At 40.0% G+C, this 16,310-nt stretch overlaps 1 protein-coding gene across 4 annotated transcripts; it reads right to left on the reverse strand.

The window, feature by feature from the left end:
- Window positions 1–2,250: 2,250 nt before the first annotated feature.
- mier2 (mesoderm induction early response 1, family member 2) lies at window positions 2,251–15,807 on the reverse strand. 4 transcript variants are annotated; one of them, XM_046392316.1, is made up of 12 exons: window positions 15,440–15,807; window positions 14,114–14,273; window positions 12,031–12,144; window positions 11,789–11,900; window positions 10,870–10,949; window positions 9,874–9,943; window positions 9,611–9,762; window positions 9,046–9,127; window positions 7,582–7,673; window positions 7,370–7,500; window positions 6,188–6,330; window positions 2,251–4,705 (listed from the first exon to the last, which is right to left on the reverse strand). In XM_046392316.1, the coding sequence occupies exons 2-12, from the start codon at window positions 14,138–14,140 to the stop codon at window positions 4,254–4,256; spliced, it is 1,455 nt and encodes a 484-aa protein (XP_046248272.1). In that variant the 5' UTR covers window positions 14,141–14,273; window positions 15,440–15,807; the 3' UTR covers window positions 2,251–4,253. The 4 variants fall into 4 exon arrangements, with proteins under 4 accessions (XP_046248272.1, XP_046248273.1, XP_046248270.1 ...); XM_046392317.1 differs by having other exon boundaries at window positions 7,370–7,419; window positions 7,582–7,676; XM_046392314.1 differs by having other exon boundaries at window positions 7,582–7,676; window positions 15,440–15,806.
- Window positions 15,808–16,310: the final 503 nt, after the last annotated feature.

The raw sequence follows: 16,310 nt of genomic DNA on the forward strand, positions 1-16,310 counted from the left end.
TTGGTGTAGGCGCTAGTACTATTGAAAAGATGTTCACTTTGAAGTCTTATCAGACTCCATGACACTACACAACAGTTTATAAAGTTATTTTTTAAAAGGGGGAATGGCCCTGCCCCTGACTGGATGATAAACAGTAGTCCTGTTTCCCCTAAAATATTTTATTACAGAAGTTGTTTGGTCTGTGCGTGTATTTTCAGTAGCACAGATGCTACTGAATGGTAATGGGAATATTACAGTATATGGAGCATCCAGCTGACTATGGGCGAGAGGCGGGGTACACCCTGGACTGGTCGCCAGTCTATATGGAGCAGTTTGTGTAATATGTTTTTCTCAGTATGATCGTCTAGCTTGTCATTTTGTTCATGAAGGTGACAACATTTATATGTCAACTACAACGCAGTATAAAACTGAATAGTTATTTCTAGTATATATCTTAGAAAATGTTATTGATCCAAGGTGAAACTAACAGAATGGCGGGACTGAAAGAAAAAAGTCCAATTCCAAATCTGTCTGATAATTCAGCACCACGGACAGCACCACTGATTTATCAATACATAGCACAGTTGGACTACTGATATTTCAGAGAGGTGGTCAAGGCCATGGATTCTTGCACAAACCTTGTGCGATAAAGCATCGATGAGTGAGGTCATTTTGCTAACAAGGGCGATGGCATCGCCCATCATATCGCCTACTGTTTACCACAGTGTACCTTAACCAGCTGAACACTATTCTATTTTTACTTGCAATCTTACATAAAACTAAACACTTGTCAACAACAACAACAACATGTCTTCCAGCAGAAAGGAATGTACTTGCTATTTCCCCACATTTGTACTTGACTTTGTGGTTCAAGTGTACATCTGCAAATCACTGAGTCACACTAAAACTGAACTGCACGGAGAACCTACAGTGACCTTTGAAAGACCATTAAAAAATAATGGGGATTATATTGCATTTGAAACAAATACAAAATGAAGATTGGCTTGCTGGAAATGTCCCTCTACATAACAAATACATCAAATCAGATATAAATAACTAAATAAAGACCATATTTGGCAGGTCCCACTTGTGAAAGCAGTGTATGAGTGTGATGTTGGTAAGTCCATGTAACACTGAGCACTTTATCATCTATTCAGTCAGTATTTGTTGAATATAAATTAGCCATCTCCTCGCAGTTAACACAGTGCTGCCGCTGTGAGTGCTGCTAAGCGTGTTTACAAAATATTAATGTTCAGAACCTCATTCAGCACCAGTGACTCATTGAGTGCAGAAGTCATAAGAGTGCAAAGGTGTTTTTCACTGCTGAATGTGTTGGAGGAATAATCAGACCTGACAGTAAAATAATGCCCTCCCTCAGTCTAAATTTAAAAACTTAGAAGGCTCAGCAGAGTGACCACCATCCTCTGGGGTCTTGATGAATGCAGTCATAGTTTGTGTATGGAGTCCCTGTAGTGACAAAGGTCAGTCAGAGCCAGGTCTATCAGTCTATAAGTAGCTCTGAATACATCATTAAAAATGTTATTTAATAATAATCTTAGTGTTATTTTATGCAGTTTTGAAAAATAGAAAAATGTTATATCAATATTTCCAGTAGTCCCTTTTTCAAATTCCCAACTTTCTTTGCTGCCTAATGAGGTGTGCATGACTAAGTACAGTATGTCCGGGGGTGGAAGAAGTATTCAGATTTTTTTTTTTTAATTTACTAAAATCTAAAGTAAGTAAATCTGAGTAAAAGTACTTAAATGTTAACATCAAAATATAGTAAGCACTCTTTATGCAGAATCTCCTCCAGTATTTCAGTAAAAATATATGTCCTATTATTGAATTATAATCACTGATGCATTCATGTGTAGTGGAGTAAGAGCACAGCACAATGCACAGAATTAAGTATGCAGAGCAGTGTGGCAGTGGTTCATTTGTCCTACATTAGTGATGGTGTCTTCTGGTAGGATAATTTTTGCTGTCTTCATAAGAGTCCACTGAACAGTCCACAGACATTCACTCCTTCAGTAAAAATTTGAAAAGCTTGTCACTGTGGTCACATCTACTGGAGCAGATCATACACTAAATCACAGGCATCTAAACTGCACTTTCCTCCAGTTTTAACTTTGAATTTAACTAACAAAATTTCCCAATTTCTACTTGCGTACACAAGTACAGTATTATAAAATGATAAGACACTGATAAACTCACAACACAAGTGCAAGTGCTTGATTAGTTTTCAAAAGAATTAATCCTGTACTAAAGCAATTCATTTTAATATTTCACCCATGTTTATTTTTTACAAAATATAATAATCATAAACAAACATAACAGAAGCAGTACAATATATAAATTGCTAAAAATAAGAGTAAAAATACAGAATTAACAAAAGGCAGTGATTCAGTGCCTTTTCCTGCCTTCATGGTCTTGTCCTGAACTCCCCTCATGTAAACAGTCAAAGACAAAACAAAAATTGATCTGAAACTAGTCTGGCTTTTAACAGGGAACACAGGAAGAGCTCCCACATTTACAGACAGAAGCAGAGAATAAATAGAAGGCCAGACAGGGAAGAACGCGGGACTAAAACCTTTCTCTGTAACTTTTCCTTTACCTCTGAGAGACAGTGTGACTAAAATATATGAACATGTGGAAGAAAACACCAACTATGTATTTATGAATGAGCACACAAACTGTTCCTATAGGAGGCATCTTGAAGTTCATCCATTTATTCTAGCCTACACCATTTTAAATAATCAAATGCTATTTACTGCAAATAAGAATCCGTTATTCTCATTCACAGATTTTATCTGCATTGAACTGGCAGATTCTCTCTTTCTGTAGATTTAAACCATATAATTATGTCGCCACTAACTCATTTGAAGGCCCTGAAATACAATGAGATGATACAAATGAGAATATTAAACAGCTTGTTGCTCTTAAAATTTTAATAATTTTGGGATGAAAAAGTTGAGAATCTTCTTAATAATTATTATTAGAAGTGTTAATGCATCTGTGACATCAATTTATTGAATTATGTCTGACAGAGGTCAGAGAAGGAAACATTTCAGAGGAAAAAGAGATTGGTTTAATCTATGACGGAGTTTGGATCTGTCGCACAAAAATATCACTTTTGTACCTTTGTTCACACCTTTACTAATTTACCTGGACGTTACTTGGAGAGGTAAGACAGGAGGTGCCAGAACTGTTGATGATCTAACAGTGATCATAACATGTGTTTTTACCGCACTGAAAAACCATCTTAATCCAGTTAAACTTTTAACAAACAATCATTTTTCTATCTGGTCTGTATGCATGACACCTGTCCAGAGTGACTGACTCTCACTGATTAACGATCTTTGAGATCAAAATTGCAGAACCTGAGAAAAAAAGGGTTTGCATTCAGTGACGTACTTATGTTCACATGTACATTTTACATTTACATTATTATTTTAATTTATGCCCATTCAGCACGTTCTTAATGATACCGAAAATATTCAACATGATAGAAAAAGATGGTGAGAGACGATGACAAAGCACTGCTCCTTCATAAATCTCTATGTAAACAAGGATGGAAAACAGTTCAAATCGTAAGCTTAGAAAATGTCATTCAGTTTCAGCTCATCACATTCAAACAAATTGCTGAGAAAGTTGACTTTTCTGTCAAAAGTTGTCAGACAGGTGGAGAGGAGGAGGCAGGAAGTGACAACATAACAGACGTGTGGAACTGAAACGGGATAGCAAGTTAGAGACTTAATGTTTAAATGTTCTATATTGTTTGAAAGGGCAAATTTTATTCTGTGGATGTCCAGCAATCATCTCACTCAATTGGCTCTTGCTGGATTTAAAGTTTTTCCATCCCAACTGTGGCTAACGCTATCAATCACTGATCTATTGTAGAACAAACAGGCTGCTATCCTTTTTATTTGGTTTGTATGCGAGAACACAGCAGCTCTCTCAGGTATGTATTACTTATGGCCAATCAATAGCATTGCGCTGGTATAGATTATGGTAATAAACTGTTGATAAACACACAATCAACACATGAAAGTGGTGATTAACACTTATCATTCCACAATGGGCAGAGGGCTCAAGTGTCTCAGTTTAAAAAGAGGGTTCAGAGAGACATAAAACCCCCCGAACACAGTTAATAGGTCCAATCCTTTTTCACAATGTTAGGTAAATGCACTTTTCGTCCTGGTTTCTTCAAGCCTGGTGTAAATACCAAAGTCGATCAAAGATCCCCACACAAGGCGAACCATGATTTTTCCCCTTCACTGTGTGAGAGAGTGGGGATGCTGGACGGGAGAGGGGGGCAGCAGGCTGCCAAATGCCTGGAAGTGTGATGGGAGGACAGCAGATAAGGGAGGTGAGGCAGACGGTGACAGGCTGAATTCCACCTGCAGACCATGAGGGGAGCCAGTCTCACCACCTGCTGCACCACAGTCAGGGCCATCGGATACAAAAGGTCCACCACGCATGTGTAGCTGGTAGAAGCAGGAGTCCGGGAGGTGATGGTCATCATGGCAGGACAGAGGGCTCTCTCTGGCCCACTGGGAGCTCTGTGGGGAGGGCTGGGACTGGAGTTGAACAGGAGCTGAGACACAACTGCCTGAGCCGGGGTCCTCCAGGTCGTCCATGGGAGGGAGAGAGAATGGACAGCCAAATAGCTGCTGAGGACATCCGTCGCCGCACAAGTCTGACAGCCCCATCGCCAGCTCATTCTCTGTACAGATGCAGAGCAGTTCACAGATCAATAAAATGTTTGTCATCGCAGCCATGTAATACATTATTTGTTCACATACTGTATGTTCTATGTACGTTTTCAATTAAATGAACTTCATAAAAAAAAATATGTGAACACAGTATACACAACTGCCTCAAGAAGTACTGTATTTATTACCCTATTACAATACTGAGATAAAATGGAGATTTACAGAACTGCTGCACGATGAACGACCTGTGATAATTGTAAATGATCATGTCAGAGTGTTTCTCTTTAACTATGGAAACAATTTACAGTTACATGTTAAAGTGGCTCTTAATTTAACATTAAAGTGAACTAAGTTTTACTTGCATAAGACCTTATGAACACTTTTCTCTTGCCAAACGTGAGGCAAATACATGCTTAATCTGTCAGCCTAAGAGTTACATTTATTGTTGTTGTTTTTGTGGATTTGCACTGAAAATTCCTCATAGGTTATACAGTGTGCATAAGCTGTCAAAACACACCACAGCCATAACGACCAACTGTAATCTTGTTCTTTGTAAACACAAGTAATTTTAATTTTTAATGTCATACTTTAAGCACATGAGATGGTAACCTTCAGATGCACATCACTGAATTTTAAATACATGCAAAGTTAAGAGGGTAAAGTCTGGTTTTATTCGAAATTACTCAATATATTTGACATTATCTGTAACATAGCCAGAGGAGACTACCTATACAGCCCTGTACCTTTTGGCTCTAATAGATTTATTCTTAATCAGCACATGATTCACATTCTCTCTCTAATTAATTCTTTACCTGCAGGCACAGCCTGCTTTCTGTGGCCTGCCTGGAACGAGATCATGGCTTTAAGAGAAAGCGTGGAGTTCGTCTGCGTCGCGGACGGCCCTCCTCCTCTGGAGCACCATGTCAACAGGTGTGAATGTACACACATACAGACATGCATACGTGCATGCACAAACACAACAACACGAGACACACGAGAAGCAACAAAATAGTGGGGAAAACAAAGGAGGTGAGACATAAAAATGATCCGTAACATACGACAAATAATATGTGATGTCAAAATGAAAGGCAAACCATGTAATCAAAATAAGACATTCATAAAACACAAATGAAATCCTAAGAACTGCATGTAAAACCTGGTGACATGTTAGGTCACAGCTCTTTGTGATTTTACCATTATTGGACACCAAATGACTTGCCAAATGGTATAGCTAAGTACGCTATGAGTTTCCACTTTAAATCAAACTCTGATTAAATGGATGGAAAATTTCTCAGCTTTTAGAGTCCATGTGTTTTTTTTTTTTAATTGTCTTACTATAAGTACACACGACGAGAATAATATTTGAAGATATTATGGCTCTACCTCTTGCTTCAGTTATTATTTAAGTCTTCATCTTTCAGAAAGCAAAATCCTGTACTGTCACAAACAGACTTTGAACCATCACCACCAAAAGCTTGTAAAAGAAGTTTTACCTTGTTTGTCCAGGTCCAGGCTCGACTGTGGAGGTAAAGGGGACTCCAGCTGCCCAGTGCCCATGGAGCTGTGAGACAACAAGCCTGAAGAATTGCTGCTTCCCTCCAGGTCCCCAACCTCCCCATCCTGGTCTCCATCCTCCCTGAAACACACAACCACTGTTAGCACAGTACAATGCACATCAAGAGTGAAAAGCTTGAGGGCGTGGCAGACTTTTTAAAGACACAATACCAGATGAAACGCACAAAGGGCAGAAAGAGACACCCTTAGGTGGTTGTTGTTATTAAACTCAGAATTCCCTAAAACAAGTATTGCAAGTCCTCCCAAGTCACCCAATTTTTCCCATATAATTTTGAGAGAGATTTATTTTGCCGAGCTAAATTCGACTCTGGTATTTGGTTGCTCTCCCAGTACCATGGAGTTTAATGGAAAGTTTTTATAGAATTGAAAAATTTTTCAAGAATCAGTGGTCCCGCTTTTGGTAAGCAGTAGTTCCACACTCGCTGTTTTGGGTTGACAAATAGCAAAGGTGCAGTTACCATACAAATACAAGTATGAATTCCAGTTATTCTAGTTATATGAACTATGCTGTTCAAGTAATTCCAGGCATTACACAGTTCACAATACTGGCCTTACAGTAAAGGTTCAGCTTGAGGTAATGCACTGGAAATAAGAATCAGATGAGGAGGGAATTTTAAACCACACGTCTAAAGGGCTGAATTTACTGTGGCTATGACCAAGCTACCACTAACAGCAATTAATAAATAAACAAATTTACAAGAGGTATGGTGTGATGAGGTTCTCAGAATAACACTGTCAGACATTTAATGGGAAGGTCAGGTGAGAACATAGAGGACACCCTCATTGCTGGGACAAATGGAATAAAACATCCTCTGACATACACAGTAGAAAATATTCATCCTTCAGAAATTTTAGATGACTCACAGCCTATACTCTCCACTTCTTCCTTTCCATCGTTATATTCTCCATCAACATTTCAGCATACTGAATAGATGGAAATATTGCCCATCTCTTCACACCCCATCAGTAGTCACGCTACGGGGCTTCTGATACTGCCTGTTTGCATATTAATGTTCTGGCTCAGACGTGAGCTCTCTTTCTATATCCGACACTTTTAGCCTGACTATGAATCTTTCCATTAGCATTCCAGTGATACTCACATGGTCCCTGATTGCAGGCTGTACTTCTTGCGGCTGACCCTGGTGGCCTGCTGGGTAAAGTACTCATGTCGTTCAGACTTTTTCCACATGTAGTAATACTCCACACACTCCCCAACCGAGCGCGTTCGTACCTGAGGAGGAGGAACACAACTGTTCACAAAAGAGTCAGGTCTGCACAACAAATTGAGAAGTGCCAACATGTTGTCACTCACCTTATTAGCCTGAATGAGGTGGAAGTTTTTCCCGTAAACTCGATAGCCGTGCTCAAAGTTCCTACACTCCTCTTCACTCCAGGCACACAGCTCTTCTAAAGAGAAGGGAAAAACACCGTGAGGGTTTTAGCGCAATTCATCAGTTTGAATTTCTAGTTAGTTTATAGTTATATAGATTTTTTTACTTGAAATAGATTTGTTTTAATTAATGCATTGCAACCACAGCTTTGCGCTGCAGATTATCACAAAGCAGAGAACACAACTCAATGCTGGTTTTGACATGAATTTTGTCTTGATCAAAACAGCTGCAGGAAAAAAATGACAGTGGATCAGGACTGTAGTGGAGGTTAAACAAAACAGCATTGATTTACATTTATTTGATGGGTTACTCGCTTGTCATGGCAACATTTAAAAGTTTGAAATTACATATGACGTATAATGAAGTGACTTTATCATTAATTCACACTTAATTAAGGAAGATTCTGCCAATTACTAAACTTACTTCATATATTAATAGATATGAAGATGTGATATATAGATATTCTGCATCAAGTCAGCTGGATTTCAGTTACATAAAGTATCCATATATGGACGACTGAGGCTGAAATTTATAGTTTACCCACCTTTTTTTTTTACCACTACAGCTCAGTCTCTCATGAGTCTACATTCACTACTTAGTTTAGTTTATTTAACAAGTGACAGCACAAATGAATAAAACTCAAAGAAATACACAAGTAAAAAGAATCATATGGAATTATTTTCCATTTGCAGTCCCTTGCCAAGTATTAAAAAGGCTTACTTAGTGCAACAACATTTCTAGTGTCCTTGTGAAGGATATGATTTCCTCAACAAGCCATGTTAATTAGCTCACTGAATGCCCACCAACTGTAATATGGGAGAAATGCACTTAATGAGCACTTGTCCCTCCACTTTCCTCCCTACTGTCTAAGTCCCATCTATGTGGATCCCCACAAAATCCTCCAATTTCAGATCAACCTCTTTCATCTGCATCAACAAATCTGACAAAAAAGCAGCCTTTGTTCCTGTCACATTATCTATCTATTGTGATTAAAACCATATCAATAGCAGCAGGGAGGGCTGACTCCCTTTGTGTCATGCATGGGGTTTTAATTTCATGGTTTTTGGAAAAAAAAACACGGGCATGTGCTCGAGATGTGAAGACTCCAAGTGGTGTCTCCAAGCAGCTAATATTTTGTGATGTATAATTCGCTAAGGTCTCTCTTCAATACCAACCATTCCAGAGGAGGCACATCCCCCCACTTTGGGAATGAGTAAGTTAAGGTTATCATTGGAGTCAAGCAGAGATAAGTTTGTTCTATAGTTGTGAAAAGTTCCTTTACATAAAGTTGTGAAATATGCTGCACCTAAAAACATTAATCAAGAAAATGGAAGTAAATAAAACTAGGCTGGAAAAGTGCACTAAGACAACAGGAAGGTTCTTACCACTAAACACTTTCACATTGAAGCTTAATCGTCTGAGTGCCTCTTCTGCATTGAAGTTGCATTTCACTAGTTCATACAGTGCCTGAGGAACAAGAGAAAAGGAGGAGGAGGATGAGCCAAAAAGGTTAGACAGTTGATCTCTGTGTTTACACTGAGTGGAATACAGAAGACCTCCTGTTCATTCAAGGACACAGAATGACCACAGATAAATGATCCATAACAAATGACCCACTGTCAAATGCATTTAGTTCAAGCAGTCAATCATCAAGTGGAGATAAATAAGAGCATTTATAGATGGATTCTCAAGCCTTGAGACAACTGGGATACAATTTGTGATAAAAGCAGAACCAAGGAAAGCGTTTGGCTGGCAACGACCTCAGACCTGAACGGACCTCTAGCTCTTCATAACCAGCTTTTTCTTTCACCTTCACTGCTCAAATAAGAACACTGAGCAGAATCTTTGACTGTGTCCTTCTGATTAATGCAATGTCGGGCTGCAAAACAGCTGGAACATACATGACTTGGCTGACAGCATCTTCCAGGATGCAATTCAAAGCTCCTGTACCTGTTCATTGTCTCGGACTGTGTGTCCTTGTATTTGATTGCATGTTGCTCCTTCTTGGCCACGAGGTCTCTGTGCATACAGCAAGAACTCTTCAACTTCCTCTACTGGCAGAACACTTGGTGTCCACAGCAACTGGTCCTCACTACTGTAGGCTACGGGAACAAAAAAGGAGGATGTCCAGAGGATGAGGTCCGTACAAAATTAATGCAACATGTTAAACTTGTTTCTAAACCCAGCAACATATGACCTTTCCAGCTGCTTACCTCTTTCCTGGTACATGTATGAACCAAGTGGAGGGATTTTTGCCTGGTACATTGAGCCAACCATGATCTCCTAAGGAGGAAATCAAAGACATAGTCTGTCATAAATCTGAAATGTGTCATACATGCCATTTGTTTCTAAGTCTGTGCTGTACAGCGTGGTTCTTCAGACAGACCCGTCCATGTGAAAACACAAGAACCAGGTCTCAGGTCCTAGATACTGAGCTACTCTGGCTTTGTTGTTCCTAGGGGTATTTTACTGACCTTGCATAAATGAAACTATTTTTAACTAGAAGGGCACTTGGATAATGCGTACTTCCGCCAAGGCCAGAAGCAAACTCTTCTATGATATGCAAATCTGCAGGAGCAACCACTGTATGGATATATTTCATAAGGTATTAGACATAATAAAAAATATGATCATGTGCAGCCAAAATGTCAGCATCACCTAAGTCATCACTTATGACCCACTAGAGATGTGTGACGATATCTGCAGAAACCCTGCATGTGCCTGTATTTTCTTATCATTACTTTTACTACACAGGGGGGCGTTTCCGGGAGTCAGCCTTTGGGTAGCCCACAGACAATGACAGCGTGCAGGATCTGAGGTCAGAATATAGGCTAAAAACATAGTGGGCAGATTACTACCTAGTCTCTAAGCTGCAGGTCTGTTTGACGTGCACTTTGTCTAAATTCACACAAAATCTGACACATTCCTGTAGGAGTGTGCAGAGCTGTGGGCATGTTTATTGGTGCTTTAGATTGTAACCACCTTGAAACAATTAGAAAATAACATTTTACTTCTTGCTCCTTCTTTTCATTTTAGTGACTACCACCGCTCTCTCTCCTTGCTGGAGGTAATGATATTTGACAGCCAGTTAAAACCAATAAATTAGTGGCTTGCATGTGGCTTTGTTGGATATGTTAAAAGTTTGGGGTTGGGTTCAGTTCCTGCAGAGTAGTCCCAGGAATGTCATGTTACTGCCTTCAGTGGCCTACCTTGTGCTCTTCATTGGAGGGAATAGAGACATCGTCTGAGTCGTCATCAGATGAGCTGACTAATGTGTCTTTGTCACCGCCTAAAAAGGAGGATCAGACAACAATTTCAAAGACACATACCACATGCCAAAAGATTTTGTCAAAACTCTTCATTGTATTGTTTCTTTCTGCTGACAAATCATAGTAACTTTTTCAAAAAAATTTTTTGATTTAGTTTGTTACTGGCAATTATTCTATCATGATAAAAAAAATTGCTCCAAAGTGAAACCTGTCCAAGGAAACAGCAGGTAGTGTGGGGTGGACATAATAAACAATGAATTACATCTGACTCAGCATATAAAAAGTTTATAAACTTATAAAAATTTCAGGATGAGAGGAGATAACTGACAGAGAAATAGAAAAAGAGGAACATCCTCTCTTTTATCTTCAGAGAAAGTGTGGTCAGTCAGTCTCTCCTAGATACATAAAGGACTCAAGGATTGAAGAGCAGTGAACCTGCCATATATTCAGTTTTCATAATATTTTGTGGACTTAGCATCAACACTGCCACCCACTTCAAACAGAATCACCACCAGGGGCTGTTTCAATATATTTAAACTCCTTCAGTTCAGAAATGTTTGATCATTCAGTCATACAGAGGGAGACCCATGAAGCAGAACATGCTGCCACACAGGAAGACATATACAAATAAAAGCTTTCACTGGATTTCCTGATCTCATCAACTCTGACATGTCATGTTACTTAAATGTACTGCCTAGCTCTTGGCAACAAGCTGCAGCAAAATGCTGATTTAAAATCAAAAAGATAGTCCACCAAAAACAAAGGCCTTAGAAAAGTCCTTTTTTTGAGTACAACTATACATGATTCAACAAATGTCATATGGTGCTCATGTGTCCATATATGACTTTATATGCCCTACCTTGGAGGCGGCAGAGCAGATCTGAGGTGTTTGAGGTGACTGAGGGGGTGAGATCATCAGCTGACGATTCCCCTTCCTCCTCCCCAGGAAAGAGATCCTCAGTTATCTGATCCTTCACAAAACAAATAAAGCACAGAACAAAAGTGTAGCAAAGAACACAATCACAAACAGAATACACCAATAATACACAATATATCGTTCATTAACATTTCTCTGTGTTCTTGGGTGTTCTTGTATCTCACCTTGTCCAGTGTCATATCTGGCAGGCTGGCAGCCATGTGACAGGTCTCCTTCTGTGGATCGGACACTGTGTAGCCGTAGAGAGCCAGCAGCTCCTCCAAAGGAAGCTCACTGGTCTACAAAGAGGGTTACAGAGGGAGACAGGGACAGGTTTGTCGGTTCACTGATCTCATGACCGTTGTTGGCATTGTTTTTTTCCTCCCTTGCCCAAACATCTTCATAACTCTCATTCAATGTGCACAGTCACTGCTGAGTTAATGAAACATCTCCAAAATAAAACAATTCAAGAATGCACAAGAGGCGAATGTTACTGCATGTGAATAAATAAATAAATAAATATCTGTTAACTGCTGCTGCTGCTAGTTAGACAATGTTTTGGAAGTGGATTCTTTCCCATTTTTGTTTGACATACGGCTTCAGTTGCTCAACAGTCTTGAGTCTCAGTTATTTTTATTTGTGCTTCATAATGCACCATGTATTTTCAGTGGTCGACAGGTCTGAACTGCAGGCAGACCACTCTGGTACCCACAGTCTTTTACTACAAAGCCATGCTGTTGTAACACATACAGGATATGGCTTCACTGTCTTCCTGGAATAAACAGAGGAGTTTGTCATCTGGATGGCAAAATATGTTGCTCCAAACCCTTCAGCGTTAAAAGTGTTTTCACAGATATGCAAGTCACCCATGCCATGAATACTAACACAACCCTATACCATCATAGATGCTGACTTTTGAACTTGGTGCTGGTCACAGTCTGGACAGTCCTTTTCCTCTTAAGCCTGGAGCACACGACGTTCATGATTTCCAAAAACAATCTCAAATGTGGCCTCGGACAACAGGTCACTATTCCATTTTGCGCAGGTCCATCTCAGATGAGCTTGGGCACAGAGAAGTCAGCAGCGTGTCTGGATGTTGTTGATCTACGGCTGTTGCGTTGCATGACAAGAGTCTTAACCTGCATTTGCAGCAACAAGCTGTTAACAGACAATGGTTTTCTGAAGCATTCCTGAGCCCATGTAGAAATATCCTTTATGCAACCACGTTGGTTTTTAATGCCGTGCCGCCTTATGGATCGAAGGTCACAGGCATTCAGTGTTGGTGTCTGGCCTTATTCCTGTAGGTGCAGAGATTATCTCAATCTTTTAATGATAATATGGATTGTAGATGGTGAAATCCCAAAATTCCTTGCAACTGCTTGTTGACAGTCACTGTCCTTATACAGTCGGACTATTTACCTGTGCAGTTTTTCACAAAGTTGTGAATGACAAAGCCTTTCAATGATGCCCCTTTGGATGTTGTTTTTTTTAAGGAGCACACAAATTTCATGGTCTTCTGTTACCTCTGTCCCAACTTTTCTGAAATATGCTACAGACATCACATTTAGAATGAATGTATATTTGCAAAAAAAAAAAAATCATAAATTTTAACAATTTAAACATTATATATCTTGTCTTTGTACTGTATTCAACTGGTCAGAAAGGGTTTAAATAAAAAAGGATTATAATAAGGATTCTGTTTTAATTTAGGTTTTTCACAGCATTTGAGCCATTTTGTAATTGGAGTCGTACATGTGTCTGTGGACTGTGTGGTCTGTGTACCCAGATAATTCTTCTGCATTCAGTCACATTAGGTAGTGAATAATTTTGGTCTTGGGGCTTATTAAAACTGTGTTGTTTACCTAATATTTTTCGCAGAAATTTCATATAGTACTATGAATATGCCTGTGAATATTCTCATTCATCCAGGTCATGGTTATCTCAAGGAAATTCAATCGAATGCAACTGGACTTAGTTATTTGTCTTTGAAGACGTTTCATCTAGACGTTTTGACTAGGCTGGGACCAGTTCCAGCCTAGTCAAGCGAGCAGGAACTGATGAAGCCTCTTGGATGAGAGGTGAAACGTCTTCAAAGACAAATAACTAAGTCCAGTTGCATTCGATTGAAATTCCTTGAGATACTATGAATATGTAACAACAGGTAAGTAAGCGATGCATTAAGGCCTGCAGCTATTACATTTCCATCATCAAAGTTCACATGGCAAATAACTTTTAACATACAACAGACATGGCTGAACTTGACCGTACAGTTTGGGACTGTGCTGCCATCTTCATGGGGCAAAAGTTCTCCTCCTCCTCTAAGGCCTGTTAAGACTTCTTCTCCTGCCGAGGGCCTTCATCACCGTACCTCACCCGCTCTCCACTAGGCAACAACCTCCGCACTTATCTTCCGGGGCTTTTCACCCACCTACACACAAACACACAGTATTATTTGTCTGAACATTCATGTAAGCTCTTGTAAAAACAGCATGTGGGTGCATTACAATATGACAGCACAATCCCCTGTGCATCCGTGGACAACTAACAAACAACACGAGGGATCAAATAGGGGCTTAGAGTGGCTCATCCCTTTACAGATCACCTGTTTCCTAACTTTCAATCTGCCCCTTTTAACTTTTAACTGTCTGTGGTTCTCAATTGCAACTTATATTATCTATCTAATATTATCTCACGTCACAGACTTTCCTAATCTCTTACAGGATAACCACACAACTCTCTGCAGAATGTTTGGTTTTTCAATATTTCATATTAGGTGGCGAGGCACATACTACTGGATCAACATATTTTCCAGCATAGGCTTTGAATGAAATCAAAGTTGGATATTTGTCTTTGATGAAGACATGAAAGTTGAGACCACATGAGAGTTTACTCCTGAAGTAAAAAACTTCTGATAGTAGACTGGAAGACAGGAGGGTGTAAACAATCCCACCCTAGGTCACGCCGATTGCAATCACTAACCCACTTAGATTATACCTCTAACGACACGATTGCTTGACTAATATTTTGTAAAAGTGGGGTGAAAACCTAAATATTTAAGCGGCGTGCTTTTCCTAACCCATAGGGCGCTGTCTGTGTGACCAGGGGCGCTTTCCTGTGACTTGGTGCTGAACGTCTCTTCCTCTCCCCGGCTCACTACGAGTGGCACAAGAAGGAAATAACTAGTTCTCAATATTTCCGAAAAAGACGGTCGGAGTTTGCCGCCGCCGAGTCATGACATCTCTCCCAACTTTTTCACCCAATCCACTTCCTCGGCGGGGCGCACCTGAAATAGTTCAGCACCACCGTGTTCGACCCCGCCGGGCTCCCTATTGTTTCTACGGCTTTACTATCAAGGCAGAGGGAATGGCTCTTTAAAGCCAAGAACGCGGAGAGAAGCGATACGCTGGAGAGGCTCTCCATTTCTTCCTCCGCTTTCTGTGTTAAAACGCTCACCGTAGCCCTCTTTCACCCGGCGTCCACCGGCCGACGAAACAGCCGAGAGGCATGTGTACCGCACGGAGTGCCACAAGTCTTAAATTCGGCCCTGTTTCTATATCATTTGGGTAGTTACATTCCTCGCTTTCGCTCACTTACCTCCGCCATTCCGTTTCTGCGCAAGCTGACTGTGGCCCGGATGTTGTAGGTCTGCTCCTCTGCAGCTCCGTTTATTGCCGCAACGATTCAAAGCTACAGTTAGGTTCACAGTTGTATTGACTATTTCCAAGTAACTTAGCTATTTTTGTCTCGCTTGTCTGCTGGCGTTTGAGCATTTCCCCTTAGCCCTGCCTCCCGCTTTCGGTATCATTTCTAAGATTAGGTTGTTAGTGAAATATCGCTGTTTTTTAAAAAGCATATACTTCCCGTGATCGTGAAACTAAAAAAAAAACTGCTTAAAAAGCCTATATGCCGGGGGTCATTAGTTATTTAAAAGCCCATAACTATTGTCCGCCCCCCTCCACCCCCCAACCCCTCCCACAGTGTTGCCCTCTGCGTGTTTAAACAACAGGTTGGCGCTGAATTTAAGTTAAAACTTGCCAATATGGTGCCTATAGGGTCGTGCTGAGGGAGGGGACAGGATGTGGTCAATACAAATAAAGATATGAGATTGTCCTCAACCAATGACAGCTTACAGCACTCAAGAGACTGGAGAGACAGAGTTAATGTATATGTTGACCAACACGTGACATTACTCAACCACAGCAAACCAAACAGATCATATGATGATGATTCAGTTAATCTGTGCCATGTATGGCCACTCAATCACACTATCTGTTTTAGTTACAAAACAAATAAAAAATATGAAGTCAAACACGCATAAATAATATAAAATCAAAAAGGCAGGTGTTTTTATTAATGGGTAGCTATAACATCTTTCACTGCAAATACTGAGGGATTTTGTTTCTGGAATTGTGTTCTTTGTAGTAACAACTTGCTAAAGTTAATATAAAGCTAAATGACTGGTATA

The sequence above is a fragment of the Scatophagus argus genome, chromosome 6 (genome assembly GCF_020382885.2).
Source record: "Scatophagus argus isolate fScaArg1 chromosome 6, fScaArg1.pri, whole genome shotgun sequence".
Taxonomy (NCBI): Eukaryota; Metazoa; Chordata; class Actinopteri; family Scatophagidae; genus Scatophagus; species Scatophagus argus.